The 21,096-nt window shown below is 34.1% G+C and overlaps 3 protein-coding genes and 1 pseudogene across 19 annotated transcripts; 3 read left to right on the top strand and 1 right to left on the bottom strand.

The window, feature by feature from the left end:
• The first annotated feature begins 254 nt into the window (after positions 1-254).
• Positions 255-6,899, top strand: LOC140878039 (translation initiation factor IF3-1, mitochondrial-like; annotated as a pseudogene).
• A 756-nt stretch (positions 6,900-7,655) lies between these two features.
• On the top strand, positions 7,656-15,760 carry LOC140885455 (uncharacterized). 17 transcript variants are annotated; one of them, XM_073292418.1, is made up of 7 exons: positions 7,656-7,762; positions 9,900-10,550; positions 13,342-13,498; positions 13,587-13,687; positions 14,568-15,067; positions 15,152-15,199; positions 15,701-15,725. In XM_073292418.1, the coding sequence occupies exons 2-3, from the start codon at positions 9,949-9,951 to the stop codon at positions 13,373-13,375; spliced, it is 636 nt and encodes a 211-aa protein (XP_073148519.1). In that variant the 5' UTR covers positions 7,656-7,762; positions 9,900-9,948; the 3' UTR covers positions 13,376-13,498; positions 13,587-13,687; positions 14,568-15,067; positions 15,152-15,199; positions 15,701-15,725. The 17 variants fall into 17 exon arrangements, with proteins under 17 accessions (XP_073148519.1, XP_073148520.1, XP_073148529.1 ...); XM_073292419.1 differs by having other exon boundaries at positions 13,342-13,900; positions 14,568-14,656; positions 14,749-15,067; XM_073292428.1 differs by lacking the exons at positions 13,342-13,498; positions 13,587-13,687 and having other exon boundaries at positions 14,568-14,656; positions 14,749-15,067.
• Positions 9,008-9,660, bottom strand: LOC140878038 (uncharacterized). The gene is made up of 2 exons (XM_073281639.1): positions 9,420-9,660; positions 9,008-9,354 (listed from the first exon to the last, which is right to left on the bottom strand). Exons 1-2 carry the CDS (start codon positions 9,658-9,660, stop codon positions 9,008-9,010), a joined length of 588 nt encoding a protein of 195 aa, XP_073137740.1.
• Positions 15,761-16,234: 474 nt separating the features above from the next.
• LOC140885454 (uncharacterized) lies at positions 16,235-20,350 on the top strand. The gene is made up of 4 exons (XM_073292411.1): positions 16,235-16,443; positions 16,545-18,347; positions 18,434-18,802; positions 19,489-20,350. The coding sequence occupies exons 2-4, from the start codon at positions 18,072-18,074 to the stop codon at positions 20,131-20,133; spliced, it is 1,290 nt and encodes a 429-aa protein (XP_073148512.1). The 5' UTR covers positions 16,235-16,443; positions 16,545-18,071; the 3' UTR covers positions 20,134-20,350.
• The last annotated feature ends 746 nt before the right edge of the window (positions 20,351-21,096 follow it).

Below are 21,096 nucleotides of genomic sequence, written 5' to 3'. Positions count from 1 at the left end.
GGATTAAACCTTGCACCTCCAGGAATAAGAACTTATTTCTTTGAAAAAAGATTAGTGGTGGTGGTAGTGTGTAAATTTAGGAATAATGTAAGGAAAATAGGTAGTAGTATTTGTAGTAAATATAGGACATAAGAATTTAAATAAAGTAGTATATTTTAAAACGTACTTATAAATAGAAATAGAAGTGTGTATTTATTAGAAATTATTTTTGTAGTGGTACTGTTTATATTTAATAAAATTTAAAATAATAGTAAATGGGGATGGTTTTTAATTAAAAAATATTTTTTAATGTTAAAATAGTAATCGGCACCCACTGTTTAATTTTTTAAAGAAACTGCTACCTTCCGCTGACCGCTTTTCTTGGTCTCCCGCTCATCAGGACCGGCTGACCAAATATTTTTTTTAAAATAGAAAGTGGCCCTAATCCGCCTAGTCTGATACCTCAAATTATTGCAATTTCTATATTTCTTATCGATTATTTTGTTTCCTATACTGTTTATGGATCTGAATTAGATTATTGCCTTACATGATGAAGGTTAATAGATTAGCCAAACCACCAGTTTGCAAAAACTTTGACTTCAACAAAGAAAAGTAACTTCCACAAATGAAGGACAAAAAACGTGCCAAGAGCAAGGTAAGAGACATTTATTTATTTTTCTTTTTTTCTTTTTTTTTTTTAGAAAAACATTTATTTCTTTTCTACAATTAACACTTATTTATTTTTCGCAACTAACATTTACATTCTGTAAATAACATTTTTTAATTGTTGCACTAGCGTTCGTTGAAATCTATAGGCAAGTTTGTGCCGTTAGTATTTTTTTTAGTATTACGTACTTTTTTTTTCCTTATAATTATCTTACTAAATTTAAAATCTACTTGTAGTTTTTTTTATTATAATTACAATTATTTAAGAATAATATAAGTAAAATGATTTGGGGAAAAAATTAGTGGTGGTGGTAGTGTGTAAATTTAGGAATAATGTAAGGAAAATAGGTAGTAGTATTTGTAGTAAATATAGGACATAAGAATTTAAATAAAGTAGTATATTTAAAACGTATTTATAAATAGAAATAGAAGTGTGTATTTATTAGAAATTCTTTTTGTAGTTGTACTGTTTATATTTAATAAAATTTAAAATAATAGTAAATGGGGATGATTTTTAATTAAAAAATATTTTTTAATGTTAAAATAGTGGTCGGCACCCACTGTTTAATTTTTTAAAGAAACTGCTACTGTGACGCCTAAAATCCAATATACTAAATCGCATGCATTAATTTAATAAATATTAGGATTTATATTTTTTTAAGTTTATGTGATTTAAATTTCTTATTTGAATTGCGTGCTAATAGAATATTTTATTATTTATTCAAATGATTTTATTTTACTAACTATTTAATTAATATTTTTAATTGTTTAAGTTTATTTGCGAAAATGATGTTTATTATTCAATTTAATTGTTTTAATATTTTAAAGGTTTAAGCTTGCATATTTAAATGATTTTAATTGTTTAATTTATTATTTTAAATGATTTTAACTATTTAGTTTATTTGTTTAAATATTTTCTGAGTGTTCAACTTTTTTATTTTAAATAACCTAAGTTTAGCGGTTAGTTATTTTAAACTATTTTAAATGTCTAGCTTATTTATTTAAATCATTTTTAATTGTCCAAATCATTTTAAAGGTTTTTATTTTCGCTTGTGTATTTATTTAAATTACTTTTAAATGTTAGTATAGTTTGTTTAAATTATTTTAAATCACTCTGCTTGATATTTAAATATTTTACTTGTTGTTCTGACATCGAAATATTTAAAGTGTTTAAATTCTTGGATTTTTAAGCTTGTATTTTAATTAGTGCAATTTAAATTTCCTAAATTCTAATTTCTAAGTTTAAATAGCATTTTTGGATCCTAAATTCTAATTTCTAAGCTTGTATTCTACTCCCCAAAACTCACACTCTCTCCCCTCACACGCACACCCCCTCACGTATCACTCCCCTGTATCGCCCCCAACGAAGAAAGGCATCTTCTTCAATCCAGCTCCAATCTTCATCTTCTTCTCCGGTGTTTCGCTCCAAGCAAGCTGGCGGGCTGGTGCATCCTTTAAGCTCGATTAGCTTCAGCCCAGCTCCACCCTCCTTCCTCGGCCGCAGCATCTGTTAGCTTGGGCCCATCGATTTTCTTCCATTTTGTAGCTAGGCAAGAATGTGGTCTTCTTTCTCACTTTGTAGATTATTATGTAGTGCATTCTATGGTGTCTTGCATTTTAAGCATTTTCGAAACATACATTTTGCCCTGTTCGTAGAAGTGCCCTGCTCGATTATATATATTTTTTCTGTCCTTAGCTCAAGTTTTGTTGCATTTCTTGCTTGTTATTATGTTGTTAATTGAGGTTTTTGAATGATTATGAACTTGGATTGGGTATGCATTGAAGCTATGTTACTTTAAAAAAATAAAAATAAAAATTTCCAGATTTCTTTTCTACGCTTCGTGTTCTTCAAAAAAAAAAAGAAATTCAGAAATGTGCTTGGCATTGGTTCGATCATTTCTCCAGATTTATGTACAGTTTCAATGATTCCATTTATATATCCGAAGATTTCAGATTTGTTTTGCCTTGTGATGTTCGAATTTTTCAGAAATGGGATATATTATGTGAGTCGAATAATTGTTGCTTTCATTGTGTTGATTTGGATGGTGAAGTAGGAGCTGCCATGGGTGAAATGTAGTTCACATGGTATGCTTAGGACGTGTTGGAAGTAGCTAAGTAATTGGAGTTGAAATGCCATTGGTAATGGAACTGTTTTGGGTCGAGTTCGAAAGGGGCTGTCATGAGCTGGGAAATGGGCTCGGGGCAGGGGCTGTTTCGAGCTAGAGGATTTAGTTTGGGAGCAAGGGGTTGGTCTCAAGGTTTGGATGAGCCTAAGGGTTGGACTTGGTCCTAGCCTAATAGCTTGGAACTTGGGAGGCATTGGGCTAAGTTCATGGAGTGGGTTTTGAAACAAGGTTGAGCAGAATTTTGGGAAGTGTTTGGGCTGTCAAGAGGCTGGTTTAAAACAGGGTTTAAACTCGGGTTTTGGTTAAGGGCTCGGGTTTAGAATCGGTGTAGGATGTTAGGAATACGTCATTTCAAGAGGGAAGTAAGTCGGTTAAGTTTTGGTCGAGTTCTAGGCGCTTGTATGGCTAGGTGCTGATTTTTGGAAATCTTTGGAGGTTGCTGTCCGGAATCGAATTTTTAGAGAATGATTGGATAGGGATAATACCTCGAGGATAACTTTCTTACTTAGTTCTAAGTGTAAGGGAGTTGTGGTTCCAAGCGAAAATCTTTTTGAGTGAAAATTGAGTAAGTTATTGGTTTTACGGACGGATTGCTCGGTTTGTCCTAAGTGCAAATTTATGGTTTAGATCCCCATCTTCGGTTGTTCCCTAAATCACCATCCCGATCATCCATGTGTGAGTCATATGCATGATTCATATTTACATATGCATGCTAAGTCTCAAATTTCAATAAAGGAAAGAAATACTTTTGAACGAAGTGAGATGGTTGTGACTACATATTCATGTGTTCATGTGGGGCCGAAAGACGTTTTGGCCTCCCTTACCAATTCATTATGGGTTTCCTTACCTTAGCATGTGTTCGTGTGGGGCCGGAGCTATTCTGGTCTCCCTTACCAATAGAGGGCAAGTACGGGTGGGTTTCATCTCGACCTCCTTGCGGCATTGTGCACTATAGCCATGATCATGATCGCAATCACAGAGTCACAATCAAGGATCTAAGTTCACAGTTACAGTTACAGTTACAGATTCAGATACAGTTTATGCAGTTTCATTGATTATACATGACTTAGCCATGCATATGTATCATTCATGTTTTCTCATTCATTTTGAAGTTTATTTACTTGTTTAAAGTAAGGGCACAAAACAAAGGTATTTTTAGTATCAACTATTTTTAATCTGTGTGTGCTTGTATTTACGTAGTACTCGTTATCCCCCCATATTTTTGCTGAGTCTTTTAGACTCACTACACTTATTGTTTTCAGGTGAGGAGTATATCTTTTAGATCAAGGGGTAAGACTATCGAGTGGACTGCGATGCGGGCCCGGCACATCCCTCCGACCTATGCTCGCCTTCCGCATAGTTACTAGAATCTTTATGTTATGGAGCATTTATTTTGCTTAGTTGTCAAATGTATATGTAATGTTTTGATAGCATTGTTCTTGGGCAGGTAAACATTAGATTTCTAATCTTGTGGTTATTTGATATGTCGAACCTGTCTCTTGGGCCTCGTTCTCGTCTCGGTCTAGTTTCTTGAGTCGTCTATTTCTTTTATTTTAATTTGGTTGCTGTTTGAGACAGATTGGTTGTAAACAGAGAGGTCATGCCGAAATTTTTAATAAAATTTTCTTAAATCCGCATTTTATTTAATTATTAGTTAAAGTTGAGTCAGGGTCGTTTCAGCTACCTTCCGCTGACCGCTTTTCCTGGTCTGCCGTTCGTCAGGACCGGGTGACCAAAGATTTTTTTTTTTCAAAAAATAGAAAGTGGCCCTAATCCTCCTAGTCCGATGCCTCAAATTAATGCAATTTCTCTTTTCTTATCGATTATTTTGTTTCCTATGCTGTTTATGGATCTGAATTAGATTATTGCTTTACATGATGAAGGTTGATAGACTTGGCAAACCACCAGTTTGCAAAATTTTGACTTCAACAAAGAAAAGTACCTTCGACAAATGAAGGACAAAGAACGTGCCAAGAGCAAGGTAAGAAAGACACATCTTGTTTACATAGTATCTCTTTATTCATATATATTCTTAGACAATAAAAGCATGAGGGATTGAATTACCTAAAATGTCTTCAAAAGATTTAGAACTTTTTCTTGGTGTTTCAATTTAACCCTAGGGTGTGCTCTTTTGTGGAACTTAGAGTAATTGGCTTCTACAGAATTCTTATATTTTACCCGTAGGACTTCATTTTTCATATTCAAGTGAAAAAAGTTTTCCTGTATCAACGTTGTAAAACTCAAATTTTCTCTCATCAACCACAGTTCATGTTTAATCATGACCTGGTGAGACAAACTCTAGTCTGTGGTTGAAGTCATCCCAACTCATTTTGTGGATGTTTGAAAAGATTGCCATCATTAGGAATTTTGAATTCAACTTGTTTCTTGACTTTCACTGTCTTTTGTAGACTGAGCTTAAGAGGGGAGCATTTAAAGAAGTTCGATTTGCTGCTAAAATTGTAAGTTTTTAGATTTTTCCTCTTAACATTCCACTTTACACATCTCCAGCATGGTTCGGGGAGTTGCACAAGAATTCTTTCTGTTAACGATGGTGTGTATACGTCTGATGGTGTCTTGTTTAGTCCTTGGTTAATCTTCTTCGCGGCTATTTATTCTGTTGCCGAAGAATATAGAATGTATTTTCTCTTTCATGGGGAGAATATATGACATTGAGCGTGGATAGGGATTTAATGAAAGCAGGAATGCTTATGATTAACCATAACATGTTAGTAACTTATCTCACCGTCTAATACCATGTTTACCTTTTTGGACCGATTGCTTTGCTGGTTCAAGAAACAAAAAGACCTGCATGCAGATGAAAGCAGATATGGTCACGAGACTCATGGACAGTGGTCATCGAGTCAAGGTATTCTCTTTCTTCATTTTTTCTCCTGGTGGATATCTAGGTATACTTAAATTTTCTGATAGGGACCATTCACCATTGATTAGAATTTCAGATAACAGAACAAAATTAGAACCTATCAAACTTTACAAAACCATTTAGTTTAAAATCTTGTTTTGTTTAAGTTTCTTAGATTGATGAAAATTTTGAGTTGAGTTTCATATTGTTTTCTCATTTGTCTAAGCAAGGGCAAGTACTTGAGAGATGCTATCATATGGTCCTCGGAAGCCAATTATGAACTCCGGGTTTTAGAATTGCTGAATAAAAATTCAAAACAGATAGACAGAAGTAATTTATTTAATTTTCTGGTTGTTTGATAGTGCACTGCAATTGAGCCTACCGGGGATGTTGACTTGGAAACATTACTATCTCGTTTTTATGCTTTGGTAAGATTTCATTTCTAATCTTCTCATGGATCTCCATGCAGAGCTCTTATTATGTCATATCGTGTTTCCTCACTGATCACTGCATGAAGTCATAGTTGTTATTTTGCACAGATAAAAGACGTCGCTGTTGAGGAATGTGAACCAAAAGTTGAAAAGAAGCAGCATCAAATTTGGTCCTAAAAAAGGCTCTCTACTCAGGCTTCTGAATCAACAAGAAACTCTTCATCAAAGGATAGTGGCTCTGCGCCGACTGCAAGATCTCCTTTGGAAGAAAATGGGGATATGGAGGAAGCTTGCTTGGAAACTGGGGAGGTACTAGATTCTGAAGAATTGTTGGATAAAAATGCTCAGACCAACAAATCTGAATGGACTGTTTTTCATGATGCTGAAGATCTCGACACAGTTTTTGATATTGAGGATGAATCTCATGACCTGCCCAGAAACGATCAGTCAGAAATTGCAACATCAGCTTCTTCTTCAGGTGCTAACTCTAGACCTATACCTGAGCCTGCACGAGCCCATGCAACCTCATCCACGACCACGGAGGTTCCAAAGCAAGGCATGGTTAACAGATACTCAAGAGATCCAAGATCTAGGATGTCTACGAGTGAGTGTGATACAAGGAGCTCCGCAAATAATGTTCCTCGGATTCCAACTCAAGCAAAGTGATTTATACTTGTGCTTTTTGCGATTTGTATTACATGAATCATAGTTATTTAAGGATGAACCTGCTAGTCCAATAAGAATTGAATGTCAGTCTCAAAGCTGGTTGTTTTGTTTCTTCATTAATTTTGGTACTTTGAGGTGTATAACTGACCTTGTGCCAAGAAAGCTACAATTGAGCCGAATAGTGCTTGAGAAACTAATTTCTACGTATTCATGCAATCTAATTAAAATTTAAAATTCCTCAAAAGTAAAATAAGATTTAACCCTTTTACTTTGCCATTGCACCAATATTATAAGGCTCAATTTGGAACGAAGGGAGATGGAAGGATTTCTTGGATTTGGATTTCAAATCTTTACCACAAATTAATTCAAATTATTTGGATGACTTTCACGTTTCAAATCTATTGATAAAATTACATTGCAATTCTCGAAATTACTCGTAATACATTTGAACGAAAAAAAACTTTCGTCGGGTTAATTTTGTAAGATAATTTACTATCTAACTTATGAAAAAAATTTATTTTATGTTTAAACTATTATTTTTCCACTGTAAATATGAATTGAGTTTATTAGTTTCACATATTCAAGATAATCTCACAAAAAACCTACTCTACATTTGAAATCTTAATAATATATCGATCCAAATACAATCTAAGTCTAATAGAGACTATAGAGTCACACATACAATATTGAAATGTAATATTTGTTTAATAAAACTATCTTTATTGCTGGAAGTTTAATTATAAAAAAGTTTTAAATTTTTTTTTATGGAGATTATATATTAAAATGATGATATATTTATTTTTTCAAATAATTAGTAAGTACAATTAAATTGAAAGGAAATGATTTGAAAATTTAAATTAAATTAAAATTTACTAAATATAAATATAATTAATTTTCTGAAGGGCCCAATAAAATGATGAAGACTGAGAGACGATCTCACTCAACATAGTTTGCTGAAGCCATTCGCAGTTCTTGGTTAAACCCTCGTCGAGTCCTCCTTGCTTCTTGTCGCCAAACTTCAAATATATATATAGGTGAAGAAATTTCGCTTGATTGTATTATTCGTGGGTTTTTCAAATGTATATTCATGCGAAATTTTCCCGGATTTGTGTTCTTCTGTCTCTCTATTCGATTTTGTCATTGTGGGAGAAGGTTCCCTTTTCTGAGTTCTTTTTCGTTTTGTCTGGTATTCCCACGTTGATAAGTATGTTTTTTTTATAAATCTTTTATATCCAACTTTTCCATACTTGTAAGAAACTTGGGAACTTTGCTGTTTATTTATTTATTTGTTTGGTGGTGATGTCTTCTGTCAATCTGCAGCATATTGAAATTTTTTCGTTTTTAGCTGTGCATACTGGCAGCGTTATAATTACATTCATGTTATCAATGTTTTGAATCTTGGAACCAAATTCTGAAAGAAAGCACGTCATAGTTGACATGAATGATGGTATAATTCTACTTATTTCTATACAACAACAGGAATTAAGCTTTTATTGGGGTAAGCTATTTGATTCCTCCTATGTTATGGTGCTAGTCCCCTATCATATCCTCATTTATATTTAAATGAATTTTATCTTGTTTTAGACCTCGAATAATTTGTTATTTGCCATGTTATCAAATGGCCTAACTGGGCCATTTATTGGTCGTCATCTTAATCGCATATTTCCAAGTTTTTCCTCGATAGACAACCCTTACTTTGTCTCTAATGTTTTCATTTCTTATCTTGTCTATCCCCGTCCACACATCCACCTTAACATCATCATCTCAGCGTCTCTCGTCTTCTGCTCGTGAATTCAATTCATAGCTTAACATTTAGCACCATAAAACATAGCATGTATAACCTTTGTTTCGTAAAACTTCCCTTAAGTTTAAGAGATACCTTACAATCACAAAGAACACCTGACACACTCTTCCATCTCAACCATCATGCTTGTATTATTTATATGTAATAGTAATACTTCTCATGACCCCTCCATCCTTTTGCAAAAGGTTCCTAAATAATTAAGGTTCTCACTTACAAATAACTCGTCATCTCCTGTCTTAACCATTGTATAATAATTACTACGTCTAATAGTGTTAAACTTAAGTTCCATATATTATGTTCTTATTCCACTGAGCTTAAAGCCTTTTGCTTCTAATGTTTTTCACCAAATTCGAGATTGGTGTTTACTCCTTTTACTTCGATATACTATGTTCTTATTCCACTGAGCTTAAAACCTTTTACTTCTAATGTTTTCCACCAAATTCGATATTGGTGTTTACTCCTTCACGTGTCTCATCTACCAAGTCCAAGACAATGCCGTGTGTAAGCAATATGTACCATGGTAATGTGTCTTGGATGTGTCAAGTGAGTTCATCCAAGCCCAGTATAAAACATAGTGATTTAGAGCTGATCTATCTTTATAGGAATTAGGAAACTCTTCTCTCCTTGGAGTCTTCACTCTTATCATTTCATCCTCGTATATATCTTTAATTGCTTCAATACACGCTACCATAACACCTTTCTTTTCCAAAATTCTCAGCATTGTTTCCCTTGGGACTCTATCATAATCTTTTCCTAGGGTGATGAATATCATGTGTAAGTTTTGCTTCTTTTCTCGATACTTTTCAGTTAGTTGTCTGTTGCCTGAGAAGATGTATATCTTTTATCATCAACCTTTCAGGCATGATCCAAATCGATTTTCGGTTAACTTGGTTCCTTCCTTAGTTTTCTTTCTGTCACTCTTTCCCAAAGTCTCATGGGATGGCTTATTAGTTTAATGCCCCTATGAGTTGCACAATTTTGTTTGTCTCCTTTGTTTTTTGTAGAGGAATTAGAATAGCTACTTTCCACTGATAAGACATTTTCTTCGTTTTCAATATCACGTTTAATGACTTTGTAACCTGTAAGCCATAAAACACCCTGTTTCCTTAGGCACTTCCATACCTTCATGGGAATATCATCCTATTCCTGTCCTTTTCTTTCTTCTTTTTTTTTTTTTTCATTTTTCATCCTTCTTAAAGCATGTTCTACTTCAGAAGTTTTAATTCTCCGATAATAGTTTAATTTCTATACTCCTATGACCTATTTAAATTAGCTAAGCAAAGTTGGTAGCTAAACCTTTATTAGAAAGTTGATGAAAATACTTGTTTGTGTGTTAGATTTTAATATTTTTTTGGTTCGCACTGCAGATAATTAGTTGTGTGAAGTGTTGTTACTCTATTTATTGGTTGATCTAGAATGGATTTTGATGAATACGAGTATTTGGAAAGTACTGTTGAAAATCCAGAGAAGGAACGGTTGGATCTTAAGGTAAATGGCAGTGATGATATGGTCGATTTTGAAGAGGAAGATCTGAGTCGGAAGCTGAAGCAAAGAAATGATGACTATGATCGTGATGATTATAGGCACTCATCTAAGCGTCCTAGGGCAGGGAAAGATGATGCTTCTAATCGTGAGAAAAATAGGGTCTCACATCATGGTTCATCTTCAAGAGATGAAGAGGGTGAGAAAGACAAGAATAATCTGAATCTCAGAAATAGAGACAAGGAGGAAGGGAGTGGGAAAGAGAGAAGCAGGAACAGGCACCATGAAAGAGAAAAAGAGAGGGAGAGAGACAAAGAAAATGATCGGAACATGAACAAAAGAGAAAATGTCCGAGGCTATGAAGGGGGAACTAAAAGGGAAGGGGAGCGAGATAGGTTGAGGCAGAGCAACAGATTTTTAGAGAGGCATCAAGATGAACAGGAAAGGGAGGGTAGAGATAGGCGACATAGTGTGGATAAGGATAATAACGGAAGACGTGTCAATAGGGAATTTGCAGATCGAGATGGTGACAGCAGGTAAACTTATGTTCCTAGTTCTTTGGTATAAAATTATAATATGAACTGTTTAACTTGATATGCATTATGAACCTATAGATTTTTTACATGTATCTTTGTTTTGTGCATTAAGCTGCTTTATATGGAATATATTGCTAGATTGGCCTTGCTGATTTGCATGTATAACGGATGCCAGATTATAAAATGGATATCATACAGTAAATAAAAAGAATTAGCAAATGGGTTTCTAATTTAATATTGTCGTATTTAAAATGATTTAACAAATTAATGTGAAAGGAGGGGCCTTACCTTATTAAGGTAAACACCTGTACTAAATGGCTAAATCAGTTTTGTCATTTAGAACTGCAGAATTCAATGCACCCGTTGACAATGGCGAAATTACTGCAGCTAAGTGAAAAACTTTACGTTGTGCTCTGTCTGTTGAATAGCCTATTGCGAATTGCATGAACAGGCTTTGTCGTTCTTTTTCTTAAAATTTGTATGTGTGTGTGTGTAAGATTTTATCAGCAGATTTATGAGGTTCTATTTTTTTTTTTTTTTAAATGTCAATTAGCGTGTGCTAATTCTAATATTCGGTTAATTTAAAGCACCTGTATGTAACATTTTTTACTACCTGTTTTATCCTAAAGTGAAACGTGTTTTCCCTAGTTTTTTTTATTTTATTTTAAAATAAACAGATGAAGCCTGGCTTCAAGCCGGAGTATATGGGACCGGGTTGCCAGTAAATATAGTATTTTGAGGTCCATGAGATCGGTGTTTGATGTCATCCTAAGCTCAATAACAGATAAATAACTAGTAGTCATAAGTCAAAAAATAAACACGTAGAAATAATAAATTTAGGTGAAAATAGTGATCTTTTATACATCAAGGGTATGGCTATAGTTTAATTTCGATGAACAAACTGGAAATTGATATCATGCTAGAAACGAATGCATTGATTAATTTATATTTGATACTCTAAATATTGTTATTTTTTTGTCCACATTTACATCTACTAACAAATATACATTACGAATAAAAGTTACAACAACAGTCCACTTTTTCTAGTAGAAAAAGATTATCGAAAATGAAAAATAATGGATACCTGATGAAGAGTTAGAAGTAAATTTTTTTAAAGATTCCCATTTATTGCCAGCTGCTTTAAATTAAATGAAAATACGAATTAGGTACATCATTCAACAATTTAAAAAGAATTTAAAACTCATAAATGTGCATTTTACATGGTAAGATGAGGTTAAATTCCTAAAGAGAGTTACTTGTGTCTTTAATTTGTATTCTTAGTGACAAATTTTCAGAAAGTTTATATAAAATTTGAATAAAAAGATCCAAGAAATGTATGTTGAAATCTCGAATAAAATATTGAGAGAATAATTGTCAATATGTCTTTTAAAAGCCTCTTGAAAAAATGTTTTGACTATCAAAGGTGCTTCGGTGAATTCCAGATAAAGTTGTCCGGACCTTTAGAATACGGCTGCCTCATGCCAATGCCTGTGCACGGGCAACCTTTGAAGTGTATGTAGGTTAATTATTGATTTTTTTAATAAAAAATATAAAGCCTACAGCAGGCAGCACACGACTTCTTTTTATTTTTTTAATTTAGCTATTGTGATTTAGCCATTGTGAATGACGGAATAACTGTTATGGGTGTTCATATTTCGGATAAAACCAAAAAAACCGAAAATCCAAACTGGAAAAATCAAAGACCGAATCGAACCAAAAATCGTATTTTGTAATTCAGATATAAATATTAAAACCGAAGTTTATTTGGTTCGGTTTTGGATTATATATGTCAAAACCGAACCGACTGAAAAAATCGAAATTGAATTAAATTCATAATTTTATTTATATTTTTTTATTTATACTATATATGTTATGAGATGATATTTAGTGAATAAATAATGATTTTGAATAATTTTTTGTTGATTGTTGTTTATTTAATCATTGCTGTTGTTTATGTAATTTATAGTTGATTGTTCTTTATGTAATTTTTAGTTGATTATTGTTTTTATAAGTTATTTAAACTTTATTTTTGAAGTTTTTACTAAGAAATCATGTAAAAAAACATATTATATTTTACAATGTATTTATATTATTAATTTTAATAATTGTATCAAAATCGGAATAACCGTATCAAAATTTGTGTTGTTTTTTGAAATTATTATAAAAATGTGGTTCGATGTTTCTCCTTGTTCTTAAAATATATTGCTCGAGAGAAAAAAATGTAAATCTGCTTCCATAAGGTTTGACCAAAAATGTTTACAACTTACTGAGTTGGAAATGAACTAGCACCTATTTATATGTACACACTACTTATTTACAAACACGATATTAGAAACACGACTCTTAACACTTGTATTATTTGTTATTTTTTGTTTTTCACTATATGACTATAACTTTATTGAGTTATGTATTATTAATGATCAAACCGACCAAATCGAACCGTATAAACCGATCCATTATAGTACAAAAACCAAACAAAACCGAAGTAGAACGGTTTGATTTCGGATTAATTTTTTTTTAAACCGAAAACCGGAAAACCGAATCGAAATTATACAAATTAAAACCGAACCGACCGATGAACACCCCTAATAACTGTGCATTGAATTCTGCCATTCTTGATGGACGAACTGATTCTACATTTTAGAATGAAGGTTTGCCTTATTTTGGTGAAACCCGTCGATATTTTGTTAAATCATTTTAAATTTTATGATATTGGATTAAAAAAAGCCCTTAACAATGGCCTAGATCATTTTTCAAACCTATAAAGTGCTCAACATACTGCCACCAACAGGGCCACACCCGAAGTCCCATTGCAACAAACTTGAGGTTTATTGAAGTTGACGCCCCAAGCCTGTCGAACGAAAAAACTAAAAATGATACTCCAACACATTTGATCGACATGGTCCAAATGCCTGCAGCTTTGATCCACAGCAATGTCAAACACCAAGGCAATATTTTTTTGCAGAAGATCTTAAATTATGAGCATTCTTAACTGATGGTGTGGTGACAAAGAGTGGGGGAATCTTATGGCAGCAGCGTTTAGCTGAAAATCGGCACCAACAATGGTGAAGCAGTATGGTGCAACAGTGAGGAGTCCGACACTTGGAGAACAATTGCCTGCATTGTTGACAGAAACAGTATGAAAGCATGTAGTTGGTCATTGTTTGTTGAGAATAGATGTCATGTACTCATGTACTTGGTTGGGCTTGACACACCAAAATACTGACATGGATGGAAATGGGGGACACTTGATGGGCTATAGATATGTTACTTCGGTCTCTTCGGATGAAAATGATTAACTTATTTCCTGCTTTTGTATTGGTCACTAGATGCGCTCATTGACTTGAAAAGTTAAGTACTCAAGTCTTTTCAACAGAAAACCATATGGTTTCTGTTGGTTTCATATTGGTCACCAGAGCACTCTTTACTCGAAAAGTCGAGTTTCTGTTCTTATCTATACTCTTCTGTGGTTTGAGATCCTACATGTTAACCAAACTTACCTTGGAACTGTCCATTTAGTAGTAGTTTTACTCTCTTCTCGTCTTTCATGGAGATCTTGTTTTTGCACTAAAAAATTTGATAGAGTTAGCATATTGTGACATCTATACCATACAAATGCATTCCTTATGTAATGCACTAGTTTTGTTGCCTTGGATACGTGTTGTTTTGCCTTTATGAAGTACATAACTTTTCCATTTAAGTTTTTAGCTATAAATTGAAACCGCTGCATCTTCCTACTAATCAATGTTTCATTAGGAAGTTTCTCTTTCTCTTCCTCTTTCCTCTTTTTCCTCTCCCTCCCCTTCGAAGACTTGTCACGCATGATATTTATCATGATGATTGATGCTTGACTTTTATGTCTGTGTGCGCTTAGTCTTGTGTACCTAAAAATGTCACTGCTTTTCAGTGCTGCTGTACCCTTTATTTTTCTAATTTAGCTATGCATATGATTTACATATTTTGCACTTTCAAATAAAATATTGTTCTTTAATATGGTGGTGCCAAATGTAACATTAGGTTTGCCATAGAGGGACAGGCCCGTTGTTAGTTCAATGCCTGAAGTTATTCCATGTTCACATTTCTCTTAATTGGCACTTTAATCCCAGGTTGGTGTTATTGCTTAATCATCCAGAAGTTTCTTGTTTGACCCAATGTACAATAGCTGTACAGCATATTGACTCTCTGGAGTTGCCTGCAGGATTATGATCTTGGCTTTGGCCTCTTTTAAGCATACTGGAGAAAATTTTACTCACATTTTGGAATTACTCTCTTTAATAAATGTGGAACCTTCCACTTGATTGATTACTTTGTAAGGAGGAAAGCATTAACTCATACTTGGCTATGCCGTTTGTCCTGGGTGCTGATTATGGGTTAACTACAAGATCTTTTTTATTAATGTGGAAGTGTATATCTTAACTTTCATGTTTTTCTTGTTCTAAAGAAGATACAAAGAGAAAAAAGAGGAAGTGGCAGTAGCTGATCCTGAACGAGATCAAAGGACAGTTTTTGCTTATCAGGTAGTTAAACCACAAAATAAGCATTTTTCTGTTGTTTGCTTATATCTGAATGCTCTCTAACTCAGCCTGTTACAATTTCCGTAGAAGGCAAGTGAAAGAGACGTCTATGATTTCTTCTCTAGGGCTGGCAAGGTTGTCCTTCTTATTTGATGAGTCATTTTATGTGATCTTTCTAGTTAAAAGGTTGACTTACAATTTCTTTTTGGTCTTGTAATGCATTATACTGTTGCATCATTACCGCCTAAGTAGCAAAATAGTTACGTGGAACTAATCTTGGGTTAACATCTCGTTGCTCTCTCTAAGGTATCTGTCTATAGAAACGCTATATATCAAAGCAAATGAAGCTTACCATGCGAGCTAGATTTTTATTTTGTTTGTCCTTGAAGTATGAATTATTGAGCCCTTGTTGGGCTAAGGAAATGCACGTGACTGGTTCCTTGGAGAGTTTATCTTGTTTTGTTTATTTTTCATTTGTAGATTTTAATTTTGTTTTTACTTCTTCATACTCTCTACTTTTTACTATTTAGAAGTAACTTATTTCCACACGAGGTTGTGAGATGTACAGCTAAGCAACAGTTTTTTTTAAAAAAAAAAAAATTTGCTAAAACAACAGTTTTGATTTGATGTTTCTAGGTCAGAGATGTACAGCTAATAATGGATCGCAATTCCAGACGCTCCAAAAGGATTTGGGTAATCATCGCCTTTTAGTTATGAAGCCTGGAAAAGTTAACATCATGTCCTATTGCATTTGATTAAGATAGTAGAATTATTTCTCATGTTTATGGCTGATTGTTTGGCAGTTTACTTTAAATTAGTCTAATGTATGTTGCTTGGGTTTGAGGTTTCACTTTGTAATTTAGAACTACAGGTACAACTGAGAATGTCTAATTTCTACTATAAGTATGGTAAAGTCCCTCTGGACTGACTACTGAGATTAAACTGGTTAACAGGAGAATGTGCATCATTTTTTCCAATATTTCTGAAACTCCATAAACATCCAGTATACATTTCAAGCCAATTGATTTTGCTGTAGATGATTATCACAACTGTCATTTTAAATGTGATAAATTTTATGTATTTTCATCTAGACGTTGCAGAAAATGTGCCGAGTCATAGTTAACTGTACTCTAATGTTCTACCATTTATTATGTATATTTTGCAGATATATTGAATTTTATGATGCCATGTCAGTTCCCATGGCTATAGCTCTTCTTGGCCAGCCAGTGATGGTTAAACCATCAGAGGCTGAAAAGAATCTTGTTCAATCTACTCCTGTTGCTTCTGGTGAAGGTGGTCTTGGTCCATATTCAGGGGGAGCTAGAAGGCTGTATGTTGGCAATCTGCCAGTCACTATCAAAGAAGATCAGCTTCGCTAGGTATGTATTTTTTGGTTGTGATTTAAATTGTTGAACTTAGGCTATTCTATTTTATGAATTTAATTTAAAACTATGGTTCACGATTTGGGCATGAATTTTAGGTGTTTGAACCTTTTGGAGCTGTCGAACTGTTGCAGATGCCAACTGACTTAGGGACTGGGAAATGCAAGGGTTATGCATTTATACAGGTGATTATCAAAATCGCAAAGTGACAAATATACAGGACTAAAAAAATAATTTTACGGAAATTATATCCTTACATAACCAGGTGAACTTTAATCATGTTTTACCCACAATTAATTATCAAAATATTCCTAATTTACACACACAGACACACATGATCTTGTATTATTAAATCATCCTCTCTTCATCTTATTCTATAAATTGATTAAATTCTAATATTTTTTACTACAGTGAAGGCCGAGGTTAAATTAATAATAATAAAAAATAAAATAATAATGTTATCCACTTTGTCTGGACGTGAATGGCAAAAATGAGTGGCAGACTAAGAAGCTGAACTTAAAAAGCTACAATTTAAATGATATTTTTTACATTAATAATGAAACACATTTGACAACAAAATGAAGTGTATTAGATTGATTGTCCAGGCCATGTTGTTGCATGTGATGCCTCCAGCCGACAAATTAATTCATTCAATGTTTTGCTAACGTGCTGCTTCAATTAATTAATACCTGTCATAATTAATTATTGTTATTTATATTTTATGGTCATTAGAAGCATAACTAACTCTTTATTCCCAAAAGGGACGTTAAATACTCAAATTTCTTTAAAAATATTAAAGTTTTCTATTTTATAATATAATTAATTAATGCTAGTGGAATTAATATATACTAATATTGTGATTTTTACCCATCTTAAAATTATTTAAAATAAAATCTATGCAATGAAACAGGATCTTGAATTGTAGCTAGATATCACAGATACACCCAAAACAATCCACTTTTTAATATTGTAAGATACAATGAATTTAGCAGCTTGAAACCTAAAATTCTCTAATATTGACAAGAATTGACAGTGTGAAAGACAAGAGGCCATCCTCTTAGCTTTCTCCAGATTTTTAATTTTTTGGCCCTTTAAAGTCTTCCTCAGTTAATGCTCTATGACTTTCGTGTACTCAATAATATATAGAATACGAGTAGAAATTATAAATATGAACTGAATTTTTCCAAGCCAAAGTAGTTGAAAATAATGAACATGAAGTTGTCAAAAGTTAGCGCACATAAAGGGATATGAAAGGGTTGCTTTACTTGAATCCAAAAAATCATTTAGTGGGGTTAATTTAATTTATTTGAAATACATTATTGTTAGTAATTTAACAAGAAACGGTCTTCCAATGATGGAGAACCTAAGACTTTTTTTTTTTCTTAAAAAATAAAAATAAAAATTCATTGACAAAAAAATTCAAAAAAAGCAAGCGTGCAAACACGACATATACAAAAGCATAGCACGTTGGTGTTGGCCCACCCCATAATTTTCTACTCGACATATAATATAACAAACCTTATTACCATTTCAAACTACTTCTCCAAACTCTATAATCAAAAGCCAAAGAAGCTAGCTAGCAGCAAACAATTGAGAGTAAGTTCCCATTCCATATCTCCATTTTCATGAGGACATTATGCCCCAATCTAGACAAAGAAGACGGACTCGAGACGGTGCTCGAGGTCCCAATACCCGAAGAGATGTTCGGGTCTAGCAAGCACAAGAATTGGCAATGCATGAAATCTTGGGTCATGAGACCACATGTAGAGAGGACCGGTTCGGTTTTCGGAGGCCGCGACACCGAGGTTCAGTTCTTGCTAGGGGTGATTGGTGCACCTTTGGTACCACTTCCTATACGTTGCGATCGTACGCTCAATAGTAACATCAAAGGACATCCCATTGTAAGTCATATTTATATATATGAAGGCACGATTTTGAGTCTAGTTTGTATATATAAATTTCTAAAAAAAATGATCATCACTTACAGGAGACTTCAATGGCTAAATACATAGTGCAACAGTACATAGCCGCATCAGGAGGTGAACATGCCTTGAACTCTATCGACAGCATGTACGCGATGGGGAAAGTGAAGATGGTGGCATCCGAAGTGGTGTCCGGGGAAGATGCTGCAAAGATCACGAAGCTTAAGAACATGAAACAGGGCGGGGGCGGACCCGGGGAAGTCGGGGGATTCGTGTTGTGGCAGAAGAGGCCTGATTTGTGGAGCCTTGAGTTGATGGTTTCCGGTTGTAAAATCAGTGCTGGTAGTGATGGTAAGGTGGCATGGAGACAAACTCCATGGCAACACTCGCATGCATCCCGTGGCCCCCCAAGACCGCTACGCCGATTGTTGCAGGTGAATATTTTTTGTATCAATCTTTTGCTGTTTTTTGCAATGGGAATTAAGATCCATGGTTTCTGGTATTGTGTGTTTTATGCAAATCACCCCACCGATTCAAATCCCCTGGAGATCAGGTTTCCTCTATGACATTTCTTGAAATATTTTGTGGGGTTCTTTTTCACTCTGGCTAGTGTAAACTCTCCTTGAAGTTCATACTGGGACAAGTCACTTTTTTTTCAAATTGTTGGCTGTGTTTGAAAGATTTGCCATTAACACCCAAAAAGTCAAAATTTGAGCCACATGTTATGGACCACAGCCAACATCAACTCCTCTGCCATTGGGGCATTTGTATACCTGTCTAAATTGATATATAACACACTAAAAATTTGATTGTAAAGATTACTTACTCTTTAAATACTATATACACAACTTTTTTTTGTGACGTGGGAACCCGCAGCCGCTACCTTTAGGTGCTCTCTGGGTAAACCACAGACTAACGCAATAGCCTGCAAATTATGCTAGTCAGATAAACCACACTGAGCAAACCATGTGTCACAGACTAGTCCAAAAAAAAGTGTTGGCAGGGGTCCACCTACTTGGACACCCTCTTGGGGCTACTATATACACAACTTAGTATATAGATATGTATCATTTGATATAGACTTTGATGAGATCATGTTACTGATGAATCATATCAACAGGGGCTGGATCCAAGATCAACTGCGAATATGTTCTCCAACTCGATCTGCATCGGCGAAAGAAGCGCGAACAACGAGGATTGCTTTGTGTTAAAGTTGGAAGCAGATTCATCCACTCTTAAAGCGAGAAGCAGCAACAATGTTGAAATAATCAGACACACGGTTTGGGGGTGTTTCAGCCAGAAAACAGGACTCTTGACACAGCTACAAGACACGCATTTGCTACGGATAAATGACCCGAGGAACGACGTCTTCTGGGAGACAACGATGGAGTCATCTGTCCAAGATTATAGAACCATAGATGGGGTGAACATAGCACATGGTGGGAGGACTAGTGTCTCTTTGTTCAGGTTCGGGGAAAACTCGGGAAGCCATACCAGGACAAGAATGGAAGAGGTTTGGAGTGTGGAAGAGGTGGATTTCAACATAATGGGGCTTTCCATGGATTGCTTCTTGCCTCCTGCTGACTTGAAGAAGGAGGACGAAGGATGCGGGGTGATCGGTAAGGGCGATTTGACGAAAAACAAGTCGTTGCAACGTGTGATCTTGGCCAATTCTTCTAGGATGAATGTTGCAAAAGGAGGCACAAAAGTGGTGGCTATTGATGAAGAGAGTCTAGAGATTTTTCAAAGAGATGATGAGTTCTGATATATGAGGTTGAATCAAATAAGCTAAGGTTCATTTTTCAGCCGAAAGAAATGTGTCCAAACCAATTGATTGGGATTTGGTTTTGGGGATTTATAGAGGTCTGAATTCGAGTCATATATGTGTTAATTTGCCTCATACAATATATATATATATATATATATGTAGAATAATATTCAGTTTTGTATATATAAATCCATGAACGGCAGTAGCTAGTGAAGCTTTTTGAGCTCCCTTGAATTGAAGTTTGTGTTTGCTATTTATTATTTATTATTTATTACTAAATATAAAGAGTGAATTGTGAATAAATCCTTAAACCCAAATCTAACTTTTTTATAAATCCTACAATAAAAATTCTTTCTTAAAACTCCCTAGGACCACCAAACTTGGTCAAATCCAATGTTTAATTCTTGTACCCAATTTATGCATTTATGTACTTCATTTATGCTATTTTTGTGTTCAATTATGGTACTTGAATCATCCGCAAAATTGGTATCAGAGCTGTAGGTTAATTATTCAGACTTTATATTATTCGTTAATTCATACTTTTCTTTGTTGAGGAGAAGATTTTCTACAAAAGATGACTTCAAACGAAGGTTTGAATCAATAGGATTTTATTAATATAAAATCCTATAAACAAGTTAATCTACTCATAATAGATTACTTACAATAGGTTGTGATTAATGCTCTTAATTTTGAAGGGAGTAAGAAAGATGATCTCTAACTCTAAAATTTTAGAGATTACCTCATATTCCTCTAAACTCTTCGGAGATCTTAGAGAAATTCAAAAGACGGTACAATATTACAGCAATCAGCTGTATGAAATACCTCGGCAAATTGAAGAAATCCTTAAGAAACAAGAAGAAATTCTTGAAACTCTAAAGGATCTTCAAAATAAAATCATAAATCTAGAACACACTTCTAGTTCTAGAAAAGAAAATACAAGAGGAAGGTTACCACTCTCGT

Source organism: Henckelia pumila, chromosome 2 (genome assembly GCF_033568475.1).
Source record: "Henckelia pumila isolate YLH828 chromosome 2, ASM3356847v2, whole genome shotgun sequence".
Lineage (NCBI taxonomy): Eukaryota > Viridiplantae > Streptophyta > Magnoliopsida > Lamiales > Gesneriaceae > Henckelia > Henckelia pumila.
This window is presented reverse-complemented; position numbering and strand designations above follow the sequence as displayed.